Source organism: Ammospiza nelsoni, chromosome 5 (genome assembly GCF_027579445.1).
Source record: "Ammospiza nelsoni isolate bAmmNel1 chromosome 5, bAmmNel1.pri, whole genome shotgun sequence".
Classification (NCBI taxonomy): Eukaryota; Metazoa; Chordata; class Aves; order Passeriformes; family Passerellidae; genus Ammospiza; species Ammospiza nelsoni.
Window position 1 is genome coordinate 71,016,134 of NC_080637.1, and position 24,398 is coordinate 71,040,531.

Sequence of the window (24,398 nt, forward strand, 5' to 3'; positions counted from 1 at the left end):
AGCTTGTGGTTTATTTCTGAATCCCTGATGTGGGAAATGAAAGATAGACAGTTTGAGCTCTTGGAGATGTGTTTTTGAGCAAGGATAAAAACAAATACCTGAAAAGGAACTTAACTAAATTATAAAATACTAGGCTTGAAATCAGGACAGCAATGCAGAGTATTCTAGGATAGTTATTATGCTTCAAATTAACACTATCCTTATTTCAGAGCAACTTTCTTGTCCTCTGGGAATGCTCTTTGCAGGATATGCTCACCTCAGAGCTGCTTGTCATTGCAATATGCTGAAAATGAATTAGGTTCAATGTACTTCTAAGGCTCTGCTTGCTCATCTTTGCCCACAGCAGACCAAATTCTGTTCTGCATATCTTCTCTGACCACATCTATAGCTGCCAATTCCTTTGTATGTAGGCAGGAATACAGCAGGAAGGCCCTTTGGCATGGGCAGCATATTTAAATTTCTCATCTGGCTTAAGCTGTCCTAACTAAACTGTGGGGACGAGGGTGTCTGTATTTGTTAATACTAAGTTTTCACACTTACAGGAGGAGTAGCTTTTTATTTCTTTCTTTGGATTGATTTCTGACTAGGTGTCTGTCTAGAGTCTTGGTTCTTGAGGGGAAACATCCTTAATTCTTTCTGCATCCTTAATTCTTTCTGCATCATGAGGCTTGCAGGTGGGTTTGGTGTCTCAGCCCTCCTGGTTTCCACAGGAAAAGGGCATCAGGTACGCATTTAAGGGCTAATAAGTACCACTGGGATATTGCATGAAGATGTTCTCTGGGACAGAAGTTTCTACAGGGGAGAGCTACTTCAGATGAGTGCTTCGGTGCCAATGGGAAAAACAGAGGGAGAGGGTTTAAACTGGACTGAGAGGAAAAACATTTTCTTTGAACCAACTCGCTGAGTCTCCTACATTCCAGTGAGAAACATTTTATAACCTCCAGTCTTTTTAAAGCAAAAGCATGAGCCTGCCCCTCATCACATAAAGAGCAGAATTTGCTTCTGCTTCTTTTGCAAGACAATGTGCCTTTTGCTTTTCAGAAGGGTCCTGGTGTGCTCCTGGGTCAGGTACCAAATGTTTGGGGACTTGGCAGTGGGTTTAAATGCCTCACCAGTGAGATGAGAGGAGATGCAGGAGCACAGGGATATGTTCTGTAGGACAGAGTGAAGGCACCTAAGTAGTGGAGTCTGGTTGATCCAAGCAGGAACGTACAGAGCTGAAGGCTCCTTGAATCCTTGAGATTCCGCATAGAGAACATGTTCTGCTGGATGCCCAGTGAATGGACAAGACACTGGACATTGAAGATACTGCTGGAGATGTTAGGACAAGATGGGGAAGGTCCAGGTCTATATATAAACTCCTTAGCTTAAAACATTCTGATGGATGGCTCTTTCTTCCCAGGGGAATGGCCATTTCACATATTCACACCTCCAAATGTTTTTTTTAGACACGATCTTTATGGTCTTTTTCTTTTACAAGAAACTTATTTTGACATTAAAACAGATTGAGAGAAAAATAATGTGGGGGCCAAGGAGGTAGTCACAAAGGAAATCTCATCTACTCCTAACCATTTTTACACAATTACAACACAAACTGACATGTGTGGAGCTTCCCACTGATGTGGTATTCAATTTTTTAAAGGCCTAAAAAGGATTTATTCCCCCCAGGCTTTTTTGAAGTAAACTTCTAGTCTAGCAATTACTCTAGTATTGAAGTGACTGACCTAAAGTTGAACAAGAAATCTGACAGATTCAAAATTTGAATTCAAGCTTTTGGTTTTCAAAGACATCTACTCCTCAATGACAACTACATCATAGGTAGACATAGGTACCTCAATTTAGGTAGGCACTACATCATTTGCTTTGCCCTAGCTGCTGTTTGGATAGTCTTTCCCAAATAAAGAAAGAAGTTTGCCTCCCATTAGGGCTGCCTTGCATCTTCCATAGTGTTTCCTGCAGACAGAAAAGTGGGAGAACAAACAAGTGTTCTGCTGGGCTATTAAAGATTTTATTTGAAGCCTGATGATCAGCAAACCTGTCCCCAAAAATCATAACATTAGTACAAGCAAATGGCTTTCGCAAATGGCTTTCTGCTACATCTATAAAAGCATGGAAACTCTGCAAGTGGTTTCTAAGAAACGTGACAAAGAAAACTCCTCACAGAAAGGACATTCAGGGAAAACTCTTTAAGTTTAAGGAGAAACACTTCCCCTGAGTCATAGCTACATTTAACTTCCATATGTCAGGTGTTGTAAATTCACAGTGAGCCTCATGGCAGAGAAGAATGATGCATCTGATTCCATGTTCTCAGAAGGCTTATTTATTACTTTATTATACTATATTATATTAAAGAATACTATACTAAAGAATATAGAAAGGGTACTTACAGAATGCTAAAAGGATAATAATGAAAACTTATGACTCTTTCCAGAGTCCCTATACAGCTTGGCCCCAGTTGGCCAATAAGCCAAAACAACTCACACCAGAATCCAATGAAACAATCACGTGTGGGTGAACAATCTCCAAACACTTTCCACATGTGAGCACAACACAGGAGAAGCAAATGAGATAAGAATTTGTTTTCATTTTCTCTGAGGCCTCTCAGCTTCCCAGGAGAAAAACCCTGGGTGAAGGAATCGTGTTCAGAGAATGTGAATGCCACAGTCAGAGAAGGAGGAGGTTGTAGCATAAAGGAAATGGGAAGTTCCTCCAGGAAAACCTTCAGATGAGCAGTTGCTTCTTCAGGCATCTGCTTGTAGGATTATGCCAGACGTAAAACTTTGCATCCATATGGTGCACTGCAAACAAGGCACTCACTGCTACACAAACATCAGCTGATTTCTGCACATCCTTTGTTTGCCTTCTAGCCAACCCTCTAATCTCTGCTGGGGCTTGCTGGGATAATTAAAGAGGAAGCAGGAAATTAAAAGGTGCTGTGTTCTTCAGGGACAGGGATAAACTGAGGTAGAGAATGATTGTGACTTGCCAGGACCACACAAGGAGTGGGAGAACCCTCAGATTATTTCCCAGTTTGCAGCCCCCATTGGGAGATGTGGGATTTCTTGCATTAAAACTAGGATTTCTCTTGAAAAGCATCATGGAATTTGGGAAGTGCATCATTGGACTCTTGGTCTGGATCATCTCCTGGCCACCTCTGCCCCTTTGGCACACAGGAACAATGGCAAAGGATGTCCTCAGAGTAAACCACCCTGGGCTTGGACACAAGTGGCTGTACCCCTTCTCCTTCTGTGACTTCATGCCCCTTTTAACTGACTCAAAATTATCAATTCTGAGTGCTCAGGTTGGTAGAAGAACTCTGTGGTCCTACAGGGGTTTTGATAAGGGTGTTTTAAAGCACAGTGGTATAGCTCAAGTGTTTATTTACAGTGAGACAAATCTTTCTGCTGCTTGGCTACAGACATAAGGTTTTTTTTACCTAGGAATCTGGGTGACTGTTAAAAAAAAAAGAGAAATAAAACACAAAAACCTTCCACAATGAACCCCAGAACCACGAATGTGGAACACTTTGAATAGCTCTAGCTAGAAATATTATTAGACTTGTGAATAAGCATGTTTGTGTGTTATCTTCTTTTATGAGGGCTAAATACCCTTGCTTGCAAAGGAAAAGAACACCTTATGGATGGCCCAGCCAGCACAGACCTGTGCCCTCCAGATAAAGTGCCCTTGCCAAAGACAGCACCAGGCAGATACAGAATTAAAAATAAACCAGTAGCTTAAGAATCCCAGTAAAATGAAATGCAACTGCCCAGATTTTGTGCTCCATTTCAGTGACACTGGTTTGTGTTCTCAACCTGTTGCAGAAATTTCCAGATTACAGATTTTAAGAGACAATTCATCTGTTTAAGAAGAACTACCCCATAGTGCTGTGACTGTGGTGAAAGGAGTCCTATATGAGAAAAACAGTAATTTTTATGCCAATTTTGTTTGATTTTAATACCTGTGCTGAGACTTCAAGTGCTGGTTTTCTTTGATGGAGACCTTGGAAATAGGTTAACTCAATGAGCTTTTTGTTTTGTGGAGCTGAGTGCATATAAAATCACCCAGATGGCTGAGAGCCAGTTGCAGTTTTCTTCAGTCACAAAAGTATTGTCATTTCTCATGACTTCACTGCAATGTTTTTTTGACATTTGCTGCCTTCTCTGCATCCCTGACTGATGGCAGCAGACACTGAGAATCTCAGCTTTGCTTGAGAGCCCATGGAGATGTGTTCAGCCACTGTGATTATGCAGAGTAGTTTGAAGGTGTTATGCAGGTGTGCTCTGAAACCTCGCACACAAATAGAATAATCTCAAATAGCTGAAATAGGAGTGCAGGAATTCCTTTCCACCTTCCCCTTCTTTTATTCTATTCCCAGGAGATTTTCTGTCATCCACACTTTGCACCTGTATAGCTGCCCCAGGACAATGACTTTAAGCATTTCTCTGACCTTAAGAAAACCTTTTCCTTGTGTCTCAGCATAAGATGGTAAATAACTCCAAATTGATCAAAGATTTTTCACATTTATATAATAAATACCAGCAGAATTAAGAATAGATCCTGGAAAACTGGGACCAAAGTCTCTTGCTGTCAACAACAGCTCACTGTGGTTCATTTTTGAGAAACAATTACTGGAGACCACTGTAATGCTACTTCAGACATTTACACCAGCCTGACTTTGAGGTTAAATATTGAAATGTATGCATTTTTTCTGGCTGCTAATTAATTGTTGGTGTAGACCCACATGGACTGCAGAAATATCATTCATTTGCTCTGTGCACATAAACATGATCCTTGCACTTGTATTCATATTGAAACTTCTCTGTAGCAGTTAAAATTCACTGTGAGTAGCTTGGAATGTTCAGGAGAATTGGTATGAATCAGACCATGATTCCCTAAGAGATTCAAAAATGCAGAGAGAAGCTCTCTGCCTATACCATAGGATAAAAATTACTGAATACCCTGTATCAAGCTAGTAAAGCAGTTAATTTTTTTCCTTTCTAAACAGATTTTAAGCCTGCTGCTCAAAAAGGCTCAAGCTCTTCTCAAAATCACCTGTATCTTTTTCACACATAAAAATATGGAAATATGTTGAGGGAAGGCTTCCATAAAGAAAGGGGAAAATAATGTGACATTCTAAATCTGTAGACATCTATTGTATATTTGCTGAAGATCAGACTTTTATCACTTGCTAGAGGTGTAAAATTAATATGCCTTAAATTAATAAAAGTACTGATTTCACGCTCCTGCAAGCCACAGGGGAAATGATGAATCAATGCAGCTTTTTCCGTGAGCAAAGCAAAGGTTTGAGCAGGAAAAGTGTGGAAGGATGTGCCCCCAGAATGGCAGAGAGCTGTAAAATCCCATTCCCACTGTTCTTCAGCAAAGGAATAACTTGAAGGGAACAGGGAATAAAGGGATACTAAGGGGAGGCAGTGGCAATCCATCAAAAACCTCTTTTGCACCAGCACAGAGAGAGCCAAGGAAAGACCAGGGAATTGCAGACCCTAAACTCCTGTGCACAGGGACAAATGCTGAAGGGGTGTTTTGTTTCACCAGGCAACAGGCAGAATGATTAACTTAACACTTGCACAGGCTGCTGATGCTGCCCTATAAATAGGCTTTAAAAGTTTTAAGTTCCACAGACTTAGGGCTTAAGCAAACAAGGTGCAGTTTAATGGGAATATCATGAAATATAGCATCAAGAACTACTTACCAACCCAGACATCTTTTTTTTTTTTTTTTCCCTGCTTTTCTCTTAGTAATGCACAAACCAAAGTCCAAATGTGGACATACTCCCAGGGTTTTAGGGTTCTGCAAAATTGAAATTGGCCTTATTCTCAATGGGATAACAAATTTTTCATCATGGCAATTCTGGACAAGGTGAAAAATTTGCCATTCAAACAGTTTGCTTCAGTATTGCAGCACTGAAGCAGAAAGTGGAGGGAAGGGCAGAGGAAGTTACTTTATAAAGAAAAATTGCATCAACTCACTTTCTGAGAGAAAATGAAATTGAAATTGCCCTTAAATGAATTGTTTCCCCCACAGCTTGTTTCAGCAGCAGGCAAAATGCAGCGCACTCATTTATTCACTTGTTGTTTTGTGGGGAAAAGAGACAATTATCAAGTTGTGTATAAGGCTCTGACTTCTAAAATTCACGTCAGTTTTGTGTCATTACTGTATGCACATAACACTTTATGATGTATCCCCACAATATAAATGCATTTTTTAATATAAATTTCCTAGTTAAATCTGCACTAATGCTGGTAAATGGGGCCTATGTTGGTGGTAAATGTGTTGAGCTTTGACAGGGAGATACTTTCCACCCCTAATCTAAGTGAGGCGCCAGCAAATCCATCAGAGGAGATTTATTTAAGAGATTCATCCCACTGCTGGCCTTGCTGCAGTAAAACAGGCTATAAAGTTCCAGCAAAGCCAAACAGCAGCGTCCTGCTGGGCTGATGTAAATGCCAGTGCATCCAGTGGCCTGTGCTCAGTGTTTGGGGCAGCCCGAACTGGATTTTAGGCTGCCCCAAACAGATTCTTAGGATTTTTATTATAAACAAAGGCCTCCCCACTGCTCTGCAAGTGCTGAACATTGGGAAGGCTTTGAGATCACTAATTATTTTAAGAATCTTAAAAGCATTTAGCTAAGACAAACATCCAGAAGTAAGGTGAGCACCCGAAATTATTGTGATGCACTGACAATGGTTTCTGGGGCTACTGCTGCATGGTGTACATATATATATATGTGTACTGTATATTATATATAAAATATACTCAGGTTTATATATATATATATATATATAACCTTATATATGTATTTTATGTATATATATTTTATGTGTGTATATATATATAATACATTATATATATATATATAAAATATATTATATATATAATATACTCATTCTTCCCAAGCTGTCACTGTTCTGACTTGGGTATGGAATTCCAGCCTGGCACTAAATAGCCAAAATAAAAAAAAAAAATAAAATAAAGATGCAGCAAACAACTAACCTTCAACTCAAGTGGATAAAAAAACAATTCTTCTGGAATGGCCTCGGTTAGGACAGTAGATAAAATAGGAAAAAAAATTCTATCCTGATGGTACCCTTACTTCTGGTTGCACTGGATGGAGAAAAGATGCAGAGTGTAAAAAGCTATATAAAGCCCAAGCAAGGTGGAGAGAGAGTTTCACAGTGACGTGCAGAAATGAGGCAAAGCCACTAGGGTTTAGCCACTGATCTCTGATGCTGGGAGCTCCACTTTTTTAGCTTCCAGAGGTGCTTGCCAAGACAAATCTGTTTCAGATAAGCTAATGGAAAGGCAAACTTAATCCTAAATTGCTATTTGCTCTTCATTTCTCGGGGCTTGTCTCCTATGTACTTCATTACTTCTTCAGAGAGTCTGGGCTCTATTATTTTTCCCTACACAGCTTCTTGAAAAGACAGTGTCCCATATCTAGTGCTGGAATGTCCTCATGAGGAAAATTTAACTTTTACCTCCAGCATGTGACACACAGCTTGAGACTTCCAGAGGCATTGGTTTGCTGTCAAATACAGGTACCAGAACACCCTTGCTGACATCCTGACCCCACTCTTGTCATATTTTGTGTTTCTGCTTTGTGGACTGATAATACTAGAACACCTGGGCAAAACTGCTACAATAATATTCTTTTAGCACAGACACACAGCTATTTTTTGTTTTCCTAACCTTATTCTTAGAAAGATCTGTACTGCTTCTGCAGACATCTTCCAATAAAAAAAAAAAGCAGCCTGGAGCAGATGCCCAGCATGGAAATGTCAAGTCTGAACAGTTAAACCTAAGCAGTATCCTAAGAAACTGAGGAGGGTGCTGGTACTACCCTAACACTATTTAATGCTACATTAACAAGTTTTGCTTTCAGTGAAGATCCTGAGAGATGCCACTCATCCCTGTCAGAGAAAGAAATGCAGGAACCCACTGACTTCACTTAGGTCAGCATTTAGAGGCAGCACAGCTAAATAGATCCTGTTTTAGGACCTGTGATCCTGACACGTCCTGTACTAGTCATTGCCATTGTCTCCTCATTATTTTAATTACCAAAGCTCTTAGCAAACCACACCTTTATGTTTGTTTTTTTCTTGTTTTCGGTTGGGTTTTTTTTTTTTCTCCTCTGAGCAGTCCAAGCCAGGCTCATGTAGAAGTACCACATTGCTATAGAGCAGAAAACCTCATGACTTTGGGCATTTTCCTGCTGTCCTGTGATAAGAAGCCTTCTATTAAGTGCTTGTATCAAGGAGATGGAGACACAAGGTTGTGGCAAGCCTGTGTTTATGTGACTGAAAAATAGAGCATGCTGATAGGGGCAGTTTGAGTCATTCAGACAGCCGGAAGAGTCCTTGGTCCAAGGAGTCAGCATCTAGATTGAGCTGGAATGGTCTGGGTTAGATGACCTTGGTCAGTTCCTTTGTGGTTTTATTCAGTGTGTCCTCAGTTTGTGAAATCCATGCTGGTTGCAAGGGTGTGTTAGTGCTGTGCTGCATAAACTCTGGTGCTGCTGCAAGGCAGGGGTGGAAAAAACCTGTGAACTATAACTTTTTCAGATGATGTGTTTTTGGAGAATTTGTAGGAAGTATTCTAAATTTTGAATGAAAAACGATGCAGCACCTATGACTGAGGAAACAGCACCCACACTTTTCCTGGGTCTGTGATTTTACAGTGCTTGCTTTCAAGCTGTGTTTTGTCTTTCAGTTCATTATATTACTTTCTGGGAGTCTGCTAGGATTGGTTTTGGGGTCACTCCAGACATGCTCTTTTCCCCTGGGCATCATCCATGGCAAGACTGATCCTGCTCATGGTGGCCTTCCCAAGCCCACAAATAAACGCTGGCTTTTTCTTTTTCATTTATTTTCATATATCAGCCTTCTCCTATCTGTGAGGGCCACAGCATTTGTTCAGGACACAGCACAAGGTTATTTAGTCTAGCATTTTGTGGAGCCTTGAATTAATCTTTAATTTTCCATAACTAATGTTCTGTATTAGCTTTGCAAATAATCCCTTGAAATTTCCATCTAGTTTTGAAGAGTTGTAAGTAAAGCTCACCCTCTGTGACTTTGCTTTTTCATCTTCCAACAGTGTTAGCTTAAGGTTTGTCTTTCTAAATCTGACTGCTTCTACATTTCCTCTTTGATATGTGCAGATCTCCTCTGTGCAAGCTCTCTGTTCGCCAGTGTGCTTTCAAATCTTACACCTTGTTCAGAGGTAAAAATATTCCTGTCAGCATGGAAAGCTCTGCATTTTTGTTCTGATCTCCATGAGAAAAAAATTGCATCTGTATTCTGCTCTTCTATGCGCTCCTGTTAATCTCTGTTCTTGCAAATAAGCCACTGCTGCACAAATTGTGCTGTTCATTTTAATGAGTTCAAAAGCATAAAATTTGGATGTTCTCATTAACATCCCTGCAGTGCAGTCCAAACATTGATTCAGTGAATGCTTTCCACCTAGTGCCATAAAGTTATATGTTAAATAAAACCAATTCAGAAAGTTATAGATTTTTTTCATTAGATACTTGAATATTCAATCTTAAAAAAGATTTCATAACAGTGTTATGAAGATCACCTATCTCATCAAATGAAGAGAGGGCTCCATGTGGTTAGTGTGTAGGAATAAGCAGATATATAGAATACAAACACTACTGAAAAAAGGGAAGCGGCCCAGAGGAGAGGATCATGACTGTAGCAGGGTTTTAGCTTAAGAGGAATTAAAAATCCACTAAGCACCAGGGAAAGATTCTTAATCTTAATTTAATATACTGATGGTTACCAAGATCATATTTTTTAAGCCAGGAAGGGTTATTGCAGTCCTGTTCTCTGACCCCCTTGCAATGAAGGACATAAAAGTTTGTCACTGGGGCAATTCTTTAATGAGGAATAAAACCTTTAGGTGTTTATGAGACACCTAGAATTGGACAGATTCTGCACTGCTGAGAGCAGTCTTTTCTGGTCTTTTCTGTGGAGTCCTAGAAGTCTGCAGAATAATACATAAGACCTGTCCAAACTATGGAAGTGTTTCTTATAATACAGGCTCCCAAACTCCTCCCAGTCTGCACTGAACACTATGTGAATTTCCACCACAGTGGTACTGAGTTAAATCTCAGGGGCCTCTTTCATACTGGATCCCAAATAGCAATAATGAAGAAACCAGTCATACTGAGTGTGTTTAAAATAGAGGTAGTTTGTTTTCATGAGACAGGCTTGGTTATTTCACATGCTGGGTCAGAAACTGCAAACAAAATTTGCTGAGAAATTACCAAAGTGATGCTGAGGATACACAGTGGTGGGTGGTGAGAACTAGACTGGCTTAATTACACTGAATACTAACAAAAGAGTATTCTTGCATGAGATTTTATTATTTGAGATTACCATGGGAGACTGAAGATTAGTATATGAATGTTTGATTGTCCAGGACACAGTTTACTGTAATATCTTGAGACCTGTAATGTTTCACCTAGATAAAGGTCAATTTTTCTTTATTGGAGATAAACTTTTTGAAACTTTTGCCAAGACATATTGTGGATTACAATGAACTAATTTCATGCTGTAAATCAGCCTGGAGGAGAACCAACTCCAGTGCACATAACCAAAGGAATCCAGTTGGGTTAAGCAGCAGTGTATCACAAATTCTGCCACTGAGGTTGGCTAACAAGGTGTTTGTTTTGGCACTCATACTCCCATGTCCAACATTTTGGAGAGCGTGGGGTTTGGTGGGGATTTTTTTGTTTGTATGTTTTCTCTGCCACCCATGGGTCTAATACTGCATTCTTCTGTGGTGACTCTTCAATAATTTCCAATTTATTCTGCAGTGAAAAAAAAGAAATAGCTGACTCTGATCTTCTTACACTTTGAATGACACATTTGAAGTTCTCCCTTGGGCAGCTCCTCTGGGTCAGTTGCTGGGTAGGTCAGGCAGAGATCATGGCTGACAGCTCTGGCTAAGTGGCTTCCACTGCTCTGGGGAGTGGGAATTTTGTTTCCCAGGGCAGGCACAGGGATGAGCTGCTGACAAAAGCAGCTCTCTAGAGCAGGGTTGTGTAAATCTCTGATAGACTATGTTGTAGTCAGACTGAGGCTTGGATGGAAAATACAGCCACATGAAGGGGGGAAAGGAAGTAAAGACAAACTCCTTTTGTGCTTGTGGGTTCTGTGGGTCAAAATGAAATTAGCCCTATTGGAAAAGCAGTGAAAGACAGGATTACCAGATATGTTTTTAATGAAAATAAGTGTTGTTTCTGTGCTTTATTTTGCTGTCAGTAATAAGTGTTAGTGGCAGGGCCAGAAGGATCCCAGAGGGCTGACAGGGCTGGTTCTCAGACAGTGCCAGACTGGGAGCCATCCCTCAGGCTGGATCTCAGCAGCCCTGGCCCTGAGGAGAAATCATGGAAAGGAGCTCTGGCAATGCCCAAGCCACAATTCTCTGGGTGATTTGGGGCTCTCAGGCTCCCATTTCCTTCACCTCAGTCACTTGACGCCTGTCCCAGCGGCCTGCCTTGCAGGATGGAGACTGTGCTGGTGGCCACGGTTCCCACAGCCTTTGGGAAGCCACAGTGCTGCTCAAGCACTGGAGAAATTCCCTCCCTGGGAGAATACATCCTGCCCACTTGCATCCTTCCACCCTGAAAACTTCTCAAGCCACTTATCCAAGCAGCTCCCCTGTGGTAGCACAGCACTGCCACTGCCCCAGGCCTCTGCTCCGGCTTTTCTGCAGCTCCTCTGCTGCTGACCCCAGAGGCAGCAGAACAACCTGGCAATGTCAGCAGCTCTGTGTGCTTTCAAACCCAGGCTGGATGTTTTCAACATATTCCCTCATTTTCCTGCAAGCAGACTACTGTCTAACATTTCTGGAAAGGCAACTGGAGGCCCCAGCCAATTTCTATGGCATTTTAAAGCTGCACATATGTTTAATATATCTACTACTTCCTTCCCCAGGGCTTCATGCCTCTCTTGCCATTCATCTTTTCATGCTGGATGCAGAGAATATGAGTTATCTACAGCATCACTGCCATAACATATGGCACTTCCCAACACCTACATGGCAAATCCATCAGGAGCTGTAGCAGCTGCAGCCTGACTCCAGCAGTGTGAATGCTCTACCTGGTGGGAAACAGCCATAAAAAAAGAACTTTTCCCATTCAGAAGTATGAAAAGGCTACAGAAACAGAGGCACCTCCCTCAGCTGTTTGCCTGTCTCCAGGAAAAGGTAGGAGTCAGTGAAAACAGGAGGGGCTGGTTTGATCTGAGGTAAAGGGAAGGAAATGTGGGCTCAAACAGCAGGTCAGGATGAGATCTGCTGAGGTAGGACTTCCAAAACTCTGGGGTGGCAATGGAGAGCTCCAGCAGCTCCCCTCAGACTGCCTGTGGAGAGGGAAGGGAAGCTGAGGGGTGTCCCTGCCCAAAGCTGGGATTGCCTCTGCAGCAGGGGTGTACAAAAGGCTGCCAGAAATACTGAGCAAACACAGACCTGGAAAGAAAGCAGCAAATGAATGAGGGTGCCACAGCTCCCTTGCCACCTCAGAGCAATTCTTTGTCTCTCCTGCTCACCAGGGCTCTGTCAGGAGTGTGGTGAGAGGGTACAAACATCTCCAGTCACCAGCAGATAATCACAGCCCTGCTACCAGGGCTCAGCTAGAGCCTAAAGCATTCATTGATCCTCCTGCTTTAGGGCACTGTTAGTTTTTCATACATCTAACATATTTATTTTTGGGTGCTGTAATGTAAAAGGCTCAAGGGTGGCACAAAAGAGAGTTTCTTTGAGAAATACAGACATAATTTGTTTCTCCTGCTCTGCCACAAAGCCAAAATAGGTAAATTTACCAAGTTCTATGACCAAGATTAGCTATGTACAGATATAGACTGCTTTCCTTTTTAACCTGTGCAAAGCTGGCTTCAGGCAATGACTGCCTGGAGCAGCCAACATCCTCCAAATCCACACCAAGGAGTGGTTTCCAGGACCAGTTCCAGTGGGAACCACTTCAGAGTGGCTGTTCCTTGCTGCATCACACCACTGCTGCCAGGATTAGCTCACCTGGTCTCATGCCCTGAATATTTGATGATGCTCAGTGCACTGACAGTGTGGGCAAAGAAGGAGCTGGGGATGAGAAGCAGAGATGGGAGGAAGCCCAGAGTGAGGAGGATGAGAAAGGAGCTGTAAATACAAAGTCTTCCTGTAAAGAACAAAGCCATTTCACCATATGCAGTCTTTAGGGAATATGCACAGTTCTAGGGAGCTGGAAGGGGAAGGGTGACAGCTGAGAAGAAGCAAGGCAAGAAAAGTATATACAAGGAAAAAAGACTTCAGATATCAGGGAGGTAGCAACAAGTTTGTGGAAGATTAAAAATCTTGCTGTTTCAGAAAGTTTCTGCATTCTGTACCCTGCTGGGGAGCAGCAGACTGACCCAAGCAGTGCAAACCTTTACCAAAACCAGACAAACCATTCCTGGAACTCCAGCAGGAAGCTTTGCAGTTGCCTTTAGCTAAACTGCAGGAGACAAGGGGGCAGGGCAGCTATCTTATCAAGGCAAGAGCTGCAGGGGGTGGCCAGGCACAGGACGAGGGAAAAATTTGTGCAGCACGCATAAATCTTGAATCCTTGCATTCCTTCCTCAGCAATCAAACAGCAGGCTATATTTAGCCCAACCTAAACAACAAAAAAAAAAAAAGAACAGCAGGACTAGTCTTGGCTCCAACAGCTGCCACCAGCTGCTCAGAGGGGATACAGGTAGAGCTGGTGTCAGATGTGGTTAAATGAGATGGAACAGGGGAGGCAGCTATGCCTGAATGAACAACGTTGGCATTTGGTTAGAGGAATTCTGCATTTTATGATTTCATGGTTAGCCAGAAGGAGGATCAAATGTTGAGCAGAGCATGAATGGTTTCCACTACAGCAAGGGCAAGGCTACAGTGAACCATGGATAGGCAAACAAGCAGAGCAAATGTTTGTATGTCTAGCCCAGGTTCCTGGTGTTCTTCTCTTTAGTTATAGCATGACAAGATCAACAAATGCAGTTTTGAGAATGTATCTGTGTGCTAAAGCCACAATGCAACTTATTTCACCAATGCATGAACATGGGCCTCTCCCTCTTCCTCCCTCAACATCATTCCCTGAACAGGAGCCTGGGATTATTTCAATGCAGCTGGTTGCTTGTAATATTACTTGCTCCAAGGGGACACATTTGTATTCTCGTTGGGGAAGAAATAATCTTAAAGTCAGTGGCCTAATTACTGTTATGACTTATACACATACATGCACAGTCCCTTCAGAGGAGCTGGAGCTGGTTGAAAAGTGTAAAACCAGACAATGTAAAAATTTGGAGTGTTTTATGAGTACTTCACCAGCAAAATAGTAAAAAATTGTTTTTCAAATTTTGCAACATAGCAAAATTAATATAGTGGGTGTTAAACATGATCACTGAACAATCACTTAAGCATCTGGTTGTCATTGCCATTCCTAAGAGCAAAAGGGGAGAAAAAAGGCAAATTATCTACTACACTAGTGTAAGTAAAAAAAAAACAAACCAAACAAAGCCCTCAACAGAAAATCCAGCCTCTTTCCACCCATACTTCTGGATTTCAGAGGCACCTTATTGCAGTAATCCATACATTAGTTGGTACAGCAAGGACTTTGAAGATCTTGTGGCAGCTTTTCTTGCCTCACTAGCAGAGCTGTGAGCTTGATAACTAATCACTCCTTAATAACTCGTGTTTCCTCTGCAAAAGTCCCTGAAATGCAACTGGTGGGGGAAAATATATGAGCAGGGATTTGTGAAGCAGAAAAATCACTTTGGGCTTCTTTCCCAGTAACCCAGAGGGTTTTTTTGAATGGGAGGTGGGGTGACAATGAATGCAGTTCTATTTCCCAGATGCCCAGACCTTGCGATTGGGAAGTGATCCCTGGTAGTGTGTTTCAGACATCCCCAGATAATGAAAACAATACACAGATTTCTTGAAGGACTCTCTGGTTTGGCTGCTACTTGAATTTTTCTGCAGGAACTTTCAAAACCAGGTATTTTTCTCGCAGCTATGTCCCCCCATCTGGGCTTAGACATGGGAAAATACCATAAATCAACAGATACAAAAATATATCTGCTCAGGAGTTTCCCAACTGTAACTCTTAAATGATTGGAGTTGATGAGATCCTAATTTCTGTGATGGCACAGGCTCTTTGTGAGGTGACACTCACTGAAACCGATTTCTGGTCACATTTTTGCCCAAATGGAAGCATCCAAGCTGTTGCTGGATCAAAAGGTGAGAACAACCCCTCTGCCCCACATACCTGATTGCACAAGCAATGATTTTCTTAGGAGCTGATACATTTACTGTACATTTATTTCAGTGTCATTTATTGGGAGAAATCCTCAGTATCATTTATTGGGGGAAATCTTCAGTATCTCCCCCATCGCTGAACCCACACACATTTCCATGTCCCATTCCTCAGCCCATCCAGACAGATAAGAACTGCATCTGCCAGGGGCTGGGCAGACCAGCCCTGCTAACCCAGAAACTTGGGAGTGTTCAGCCTGGCACACACACAGCAAAAAGGCACCTTGGATAGCTGCAGCTGCGGCTGGACATTCTCTTTTTTTGCCAAAATAGAAAGGCTCCTAAGCAGAGGTATCTTGAGCATTCATAGTTCACTGAGTTATGATTTGGAAGAGCATCAGCCATGTGGCGTTATCCAGTACACGCCCTGTTTTTCTCCTCTTGGTTCATACATTTTCACTCCTCTTTAGATTGCTGGGCAAATGCTGTGTCTTGTGGTGACATGGAGTCTTTAAGTCTTTATTAATTGTTACCACTGTAGTTTTAAAAGGAGCTATTGAGGAAATCCTCAGTTTTGTTACCATAGGAATGAAGCTGTAGGATTCAGTGAAAGAACAATTTAAACAGCAGTGTTTAAGTGATTCACTTCAACTTTAATTCTCTGCTCCATCCAAGCTCCTCTTGGCTGTAAAGAACGACTCTAAAAGCTGTTTCCCCTCCTCAGTGCTGCTTGACTCCAGCCCAAATTAGGAGGTACAGCCCTGTTATCTATAGCAGGTCTTAGCAATGTCCCTTCCCACCCACAGAGCACTTCCTCCTCTTCCCCAGTGAAGCAGCTGCAAACTGCTCCTTGGCTCAGGCACAGCTCCTCATCTGGCTTTTTTCAGCTGTTTTAAAACAATGTTTATGCAGCTTTTATACAGTAAGAACAGGGTGAATGGAGGAGTAATCTAGTGCACTGTATGAGAGCAGGTTGGGATGCTTGTACCTGGTGAGTTTGGCCATTACTCCGTGTAGTTCTGATCTGGGGGAACTCCTGTGTGCCTCTTTCTGAGCTGGTTTGCTCTTTTTGTATCTGAAAGGTTTAGATCTGCATTAAGTTAAAAGGCAAAACAGGACAGGTATATTGATTAGCCAGGTGAGTTGATTAGCTACTCTGCTGGTCTTCTCCAGCAGGCAGGAGTACACAAGGCACTCACTCACTCACATTAACTATTGCCTCCTGTTTGTTTTTTAAACCTTTGAATTGTGGAAACTTGATAAGCAGCAAGAAAGTGGAAAGAAAGAAATGTTTTGTTTTTCCTGGATTTAACTCTTTTGTTAAATCTCTTTTGAAAGATCTCAAAATTTGAGATATCTCAAAATTTATTCACTGAATAGGGACAGCATCTCTATTGAAAGAGATCTCCCTTTTGATAGAGATGCTATCCCTATTCAGTGTATATTTTGAGCTATCTCTTCTGATAGAAATGCTATCACTATTCAGTGAGTATATTTGAAGACAGCATCTCTATCAAAAGAGATATCACTATTCAGTGAGTATATCTGGACATATCTCTTTTGATAGAGATGTTATCACTATTCAGTGAGTATATTTGGAGATATCTCTTTTGATAGAGATGCTGTCACTGTTCAGATTTGTGAGCAGTGTTCTGGTTTCCCACCTCACATTTTGGAGAGTCTTGGGAGGGATTGCTTTGTACAACAGGGAGTCTTTCACCCTTAAAACAGATGGCTGGCATTAGCAGTGAGGCTGGGATGTTCCTCAGCTCTCAGTAACGGTAACAGGTCCAACAACTTCTGTAGCGCCTGAGGGACAGCTCTGGCTCTCCACACACTGTCCTGGAGCACAGCACTTCGTTCTCCACAGCTGCTGTGACTCCCTGACCCAAGCTCTGGTCAGGCAGTGGGAGAGGAGCCTCCCCAGGACATTGCAGAGTGTGCCTGGAACTCCACAGACGCGGTCAGGTGCTTCAGCCACTCACAGATTAAGAACCTAATGCCTGGCCCTTCCTCAGCAATGAGGATGAGCCAGGAAAGCAAGCCAGTGACCGTATTTTGGCATGACTTTCTGGCAATTGCAGTGGCCCTATTTATCACCCAAAGTCTCCTTTTCATTGCATGTGTGCTCCAGCATTCTGCCTTGTGCTCTTGCTTCTGGAGTCTGGCTTATCTTCCAGCTGTCTGGCCAAGTCTGCTCCAGCAAGCTCTGACCACAGGGTCCTGTCCTCCAAACTGACCACAAGGACAGGGCATGGTGTGGTAACACCAGAAAACACATTATTGACACTATTCTAGCAGGGTACTGCCCACCAGAGCCAGCTGTTTGCAGGCTGCTCTGTGCCCAGCTCTGTTCCTAGCAAAGGTGCAACAAACAGCACTTGCACAGCTCCCACTGTTGTTGCTGTTGGCTACAGGCAAATAGGTATTTTCAGACACCACCCCCCTCACACACACACACACACACATTTATTTCTCTGCAGTTGGCCAAGCTGTTGAAACTGGATCCTTTTATGGGAATGTACAAGAGGGGTTTTCATAAGCAAGCTGGAGATTCTGGAAGGCACAGTTCAGGCTCTGTTCAGGTAGCTGACAGTGCTCTGTGGCCCTTCCACCCCATTAAATTCATCCTGTTGTGCTGCCCACTTATTTCTGCCTTCATTTTCACACAGACTGGCAAATATGGTCACAGTCAAAAGGGGGGACCTCATTCATATTTTATGTAATATTTCCTTGCATCTCAAAGGGAAAAAAAGGAGAGAGGAGAAGACTTTGAAGGACTAGGATGTTTTTATTGGCTTTCTATTTCTTCTGTCTCCCACCCATTTCCAGGACTACAGGAAAACATTTTTACTATTTACACTATCCTAGTATATATTGAAATCTACAAAAAGGATACAATAGGTAAAAAAGGCTTTTGTTGATCCTGTGCTGGTGTGGCATTTTAACAGAGCACTTCAAAGCTAGTTTTGTATTTTTTAAATATAAGCTCTCAAACTATTAAGAATACCAGGGAGGGGAGACTCTTTTAGTCTTTGTTTTCCTGCAAATATTTCAATGTTCCCTTGCATTATTTTGAATCCAGCCAAAAGACTGGAATACCACAGAATCCATCAACTGAATGCAAGATAAACCAAAAGGGGAACCACTGAAGTTGCAAAACTTGGGTAGGACAGTGAAATATGAATACAAAAGAGGGAATGGGGTAAGAGCAGCAGGGGAAGAGTTTAAACTTATCCCAGAATATTATCAGCATTCCCTGGGGCATTCTATTCAAAAAGGTGTAATTTAATCTGCGTTGCCTTTGAATAAGCAGCATAATCTCTAAGAACTTCTGCCTCACATATGCCTTTTGTCCTGATAGCTGACAGAACTACTTCACTGATAGTGTTCTGCTAAAATACCTTCAGGGTAAATGTGCTTTTATAAACAACCCATTCCCAAGTTACTGAAACTGTAATGCTTTTATAGGACAGAACCTTGGCATGTGTAACATAAAAGTCACTTTGGGGAACTGGAGCTGGTTGATGGCAGCTGAGTCTGGCTTAATGCTCTTACCAGGACATCCTATCTCCTGCCTTCTCTTGTGCAGATTTTTTTTTTTTCTAAAAGAAACAGTATATTACAGTTCCCAAAGTGCCACAGGAGCATGATTAGGCTCAGTCTCCTCATTTCTCATCCCTGTGGGTGCAAGGACTTGTTAGAGTGGTCGTGGAGCTGTCAAGTTAATGCAACACCCCTGAAGTACCCGAGAGAGACTGCAAGCCTCACACTCTGCTCCCCATCTCACCAGAGGAAAGGCTGTCTGCACAAATGGATTTTTAACATTTATGCCTCCCCCTTGTGTCTCTACCACATGAAATCGACAGACTATGTTTATTTCTCAAAAGATCTCTGCAAATGCAAACTTTACACGTGGTGCTGCCTTAGATTGCTGGTAAACATGTAAATCCAGGAGAGCATTGAGAACAAAACTTCTTTGAGTTGCTGAGTCTAAAATCTCCAGTGGAAATCAGCCAGAATTACAACTGTGACAGAAGTCATCTAATATTTAATAGAGGATAGGGAGCATAATACCCCGTGACTTCATCAAGCACAAGCTAAGAAGAGACAAATTGAATATTACTAATTCTGTTCCACTGCAGAAGAATGATGTTTCCACTTACTCCATGAGAAGTGGGTTTGATTTGGGAAGTTTGTTTTGGTGTTGTTGAGCTTTTCCTTAAAAAGTGATAAAAATACATCTATTTGGTAGAACCTGGAGAAAATAGCTCCAAAGAAGGGAGAATTCCTGGCCTGATCCCAACCTCCCTGACAAGAAGGTCAGAGATGTCCCTTTTTATGAAGAGTTTATCAGCACAGAGGGAGCAATAAGTTACCCAAAGACAAGCAGAAGTAAAAATCAGAAATCAAACATACCTGACTTGCCCACGCCAGCGCGGCCGAAGATCGCCAGCTTCACCTCTGCACTCTTGGCCATGCTGGAAGGAAGGCAGTGGTGGCAGACTCCCTCAATTTCCAAAAGTGAAGCACAAGAACTGTTCCCAGCTCCTGCCTTCAGCTTCACCGTGTCATTGTGACGTCAATGCAGAGCCTGGGGAAGAGCAGCACAAGGATGGAGCTGCAAGGAGCCAGGCTCTCCCCTTCCCCTGCCCACCCCCTCCTTTCCCTTCTCCTTTTAAATAATCATGATAATTGAAGCTGTGCTCCTGCTTTAAGCATTGCAGCAACACCACTGACACATTTGGCACTCTTTGTGCAGAGCCTACCTTCAGCTTTCTGGCTATTGCTTTGCTTCACACTGGCACTGTAAGACTGCAAAAGGTACTTAACAACCCCAAGCACCTTGCAGGGCTCCTAATTATTTATTTCTTCCTTTCTCTTTCAGCTGAAATTGCATCTATTTATTGTACTTGAATGTTATTCAGGGAATTATTTTTTGTAGAATATATTTAATAGCTGTGAGCTCTCACTAGCAGTGCCTGCAGATAGCTGCTCTTTCCTTGAGCCCTCCAGCTCCAAAAGGGTTTCAATTACTCAGCAGCAGTTGCCTTAAAACCTTCCAAGCACTTGTACCTTGCTCACTGCCCTAAACAAATCCATACCCAGAAAGTTCTCCAGCGCTCCTTTTTAAGCTGCCTCAGCTCATACATAAACATTCAGCAAAGCACGGGGTCAGCAGAGGGATGCCAGAGTTCCTGGTACTGCACTTTGAGCTGGGGAATTGTCTGTGCTCACAGTTTGGCTGCATGACCTTGATTCTGCTGACCTGGACAGTGGCATCTATAACCATACCTGTCATTGCAGAATGCTTTAAGATCTTCAGTGGCAACATGACAAGCGTGATGATGGTGATCCTCAGCCCTGACGAAAACCTCAAAACTCGGTGTCCCCTTAAAGCAGGGTAGAACTTTACATGTGAATGCAGCCAGTGACAGGTTTGCTGCTGAGCTGAAGCACCCGCTTTAGCCATGAATTCTAACAGTGGTGTAGGATGTCAGCACTCCTCACTTACAGCAAAATGCATTTCTAACGTGTTGTTTAAAAAAAAAAAAAAAAAAGAAAAAAGGGGAAAAAAGGCGGAAGACTTTTTCCTATACAAAAACGCTTGTAAAAAGAAAAAGTGAAGACACCTTACGTCGAGAACGGTCCTGATTAATCTCTGATGCCTAAACGCTCCTGATTCCTTTCGCCTGAGAGTATCAGACCGCTCTCAGCGTGCACGGACAGCATGAACTGTTTCAGGACGTGACGGAACGGGATACTCCGGGACTGGGACACCGGCTCTGCCCCCCGCTCCGCAGCTCTGCTTCCCGTTTCCCTGCAGCCCAGGTATCGATTCCTCACCGGCAGCTCCGTCCCTCGGAGCGGGCTTTGCTCCGCACCGCTCCGCGCAGGTGCGCGGGGCGGCTCCGCGGCTGCGGCCCCGCACTCCGCATCCTCCCTTGTGCCCGCACCCACCCGCGGAGAATCCGCGCTCCTCATCCTCCCTTGTGCCCGCACCCGTGGAGAATCCAAGCCCCGCTCCTCACCCTCCCTTGTGCCCCGCTCGGCTCTCACCTCTCTGCTCGCAGCCCGGCCCGGCCCGGCTCGGCCCCGGGCGCTCCCGGCGGCAGCGGCGCGGCCGCACAATGCGGAGGGTCCGCCCGCCCCTCCGCCCCTCGGCCCGGCCGCGGCTCCGCAGCGCCCGCGGAGCTGCCGCGCCACCTGCGGGCCGACGGCGGCTGCCGGAGCCGGGAGCAGCGATGCGGAGAAGAGCGAGAGAGATCCGGAGTGAGAGGGAAAAATGCGGAGAGGAGCGGGAGGGATGTGGAGAGCAGAGGGAAATATGCGGAGAGGAGCAGGAGGGATGCGGAGAGGAGAGGGAAAGTTGCAGAGAAGAGCGGGTGGGATGCGGAGTGCGAGGGATGCAGAGCAGGAGGGATGCGGAGAGAAGGGAAAGGACACAGAGGGCGGCCGGAGGTGCCTCCGTGCTCTCGCAGTATCGTCCCGGAGCGTAACCCGTGCCCAGCGCGGTGCCCAAAAGGAAGGGACGCAGTCCTGTAATCCGGCGGTGCCGCAGCCTTTAATTATGCGGGGCAGCTGCTGTTCGCTTGTGTGGATTCTGGGTAAGCGCTCGCCAAGGCTGCCCCGCAGTTTATTTTAGCATCTCCTGCTCTCTCTGCTTCCCTCTCTCAGTGCTGCTCGCCAGTACCGCCCTGTGCCACCCTGTCCCTCCCGTCCCGACACAAAGTGTGACAGCAAAGCGCCAGCAGGGCTGCTGCCCCATCCGGCTGCCTTCCAGTAGCACCGACTTTCTGCTCTGAGCATTTCCCCCCGACTTCCACACTTGGCTTATGGCAAAAGAATTTCTTATTTCAATTTGCAAATGGGCAGAACGAATCGTGTAAGTGCATCAGCCTCTGCAAGACTCGTGTGAGAGCCAGGGATCAAGTTCTGAAATGAGAGGACTGACAGCTCTGACTTCCTTGTTTATTAAACTACCCAGTAATATAAAGACGCATTAGTAACAGATGTGAACCAGAGCTGGAAAGCACTTAGAGTTCAGTGGATGTTCCTCTGTTTCTGTTCCAACTCAGATCTGAATGAGATACCAGATGAGTAAAAGAAAAAGCTCTCCCCTCACTGTCTTCCTTCATGCAAAATTAAACGAAAGTTGGATTGGAAAAGATCTTCCATGGTCCAAGTCTTTCCACAGGAGCAAGATAAGAGTTTAGGGGGCAGGGTGGCAGTCCTGAGGAGAAATGAGAACCTGATTCCCCCTAAGAAGTGCCTGTTGGAGGCCCCCAGGAGCAGATCTCAAAATAGTTGCATTGCAGATCATGGAAAGGCAAAAAAAAAAAAAAAAAATTAGAAGGCAGATATAAAGCATTAGTGTGGTTTATGCTGTACTTCTTAAAAGCCAGGGATTTAAGCCTGCTCTCACTGCTTGGTTTGCATAATTTAGAGGGATTAGATTTTTCCATCCTCCTAAGAGAGCAACTGATGTGTATTTTACATCTGGGGAAATGTGTGTTGGTCTCAAGGCCTGACATTTGTTTTGTGTCTATGGAATTCACCCTGCATGGGGCTGTCAAATTAAATAGGATAACTGGCTTTTCCAAAACAGCAGATAATTTATTGGGCATTAAAATCCCAGTGGCTGTGCAGTCAGCTTGTACTGAAGTCTCTTACTGGTGAAGAATTCAGTAAACATTAATCATGGACACAGGCAAGGGTTTCAGAGGGTTGAGACCCAAGACTTGTCCAGGAGTGCTCCAGTTTCTGTTTGTTTCCTGTGTACTCACTGTGTTTCATAATGCTGATGAGGTATGGGGGTTTTTTTCCCACCCAAAATGTACTTTGAAAGATTTAGTCTTTCATCCTGTAGATCCAGGGCCACCTTGCTTTGCCATAAGCAATATTTTTCGGTTGTTGTGGCTGACATAACGTATTTTCTCAATGGCTTTGCCAGATGTGCCAATCAAAAAATGTTACCCTGGCACTGGTATTGAGACCAATGAGTGAAGTCCATCATGTTGCTGAAGGATGGGGAGGTTCCTTTTCTGCCTCTCCATTTTATGAACATTTGAGAGAAGGGAAGCAGTGCAGGGGTCTGATCCCTGGTGGTCTGTGTGCTGTCAGTCTGAATTCAGCCTCATCCAGCAGAAAATCTGGAGAACACTCTTTCCCATCCATCACAGCCAAGTGTCTTAGATTTCTCCCTTCTGCCTCTTGGTGAGTTTCACATAGTGTTTCACAGCTTAATTAATTTTTGAAAATAGCATTTTGGTGAATTTAAAAATACTATTCTTGTTTCACCAGGAGGAAGAGTAATCCCAGCACAAGAAGACAGATGTTTTATGGGAATTACTGGGTGAAATGAGGGAAATTCACTCCTCTTGGTACACTCCTTTCTGCAGCTGTGGGGGATAGATCTAATTTAGCTCCCTGCTATCCAAAGCTGACTGCACCCCTTTTTACTTAGGAAGATTCCAGCAGTGCTCCACAACTAGAATTTTGGTTCATTGACTGTCTAGCCTGTTGTCAGAGCTTTGGACTGCAGTCTGAGCTTTGGACTACCCTTCTTCACCAGAAACTTTGTTGGCTGAGGAGCAGATAATGAAATAGGAGTGTGAACAGCTTGAAATGCCAATGAAGCCACATGTTCCTTAGTCAAAACAGAGTGCTGTTTCAGGATTGATTAACAGAGGTCCATCCAAGCAGATACAGCTGACAGAAGCATTTCAGAAAGACTCACAGTTTCAAGTACCACTAAACAAAACTTTACAGGCTTAAAAAGATCCACGTGCTGCCAAAGCCCAGAGAGTTCTTTCTCCCCGGTCTGGAGGTGCTACTTTTTTAATGTCAGGCACTTCCACTGGCTTATTTTTTCATCCTGGATGCTTCTGGTGTGTTTTCTGAAGGTGTCTTTTTTTGTGAAAGCCAATGGCATTTGATTCCTGAAAGGTGGGAGAGAGGACTGGTGTGACACTGCAGGGCTGGGAGCAACACATGAAGAAGACATGTGAGCAGGAAAGGAGCTGAAATTGTGGGTTGTTGGTTTTTTTGTGGTTTTGGTTATTTTTGTTTGGTTGGTTTTTTTTTTTTCCTTTTGAAGCTGG

General features: G+C 43.5%; 1 protein-coding gene across 1 annotated transcript in view; it reads right to left on the reverse strand.

Moving 5' to 3' along the window:
• RERG (RAS like estrogen regulated growth inhibitor) overlaps window positions 1–21,445 on the reverse strand; it is a 91,396-nt gene extending 69,951 nt beyond the window's left edge. The window contains exons 1-2 of the mRNA XM_059472853.1: window positions 21,355–21,445; window positions 19,714–19,888 (exon numbers count right to left, since the gene is read on the reverse strand). Of these exons, the coding sequence (XP_059328836.1) occupies window positions 19,714–19,774 (61 nt within the window). The 5' untranslated portion in view covers window positions 19,775–19,888; window positions 21,355–21,445. The remainder of the gene's footprint in view (window positions 1–19,713; window positions 19,889–21,354) is intronic.
• Between the last annotated feature and the right edge of the window lie 2,953 nt (window positions 21,446–24,398).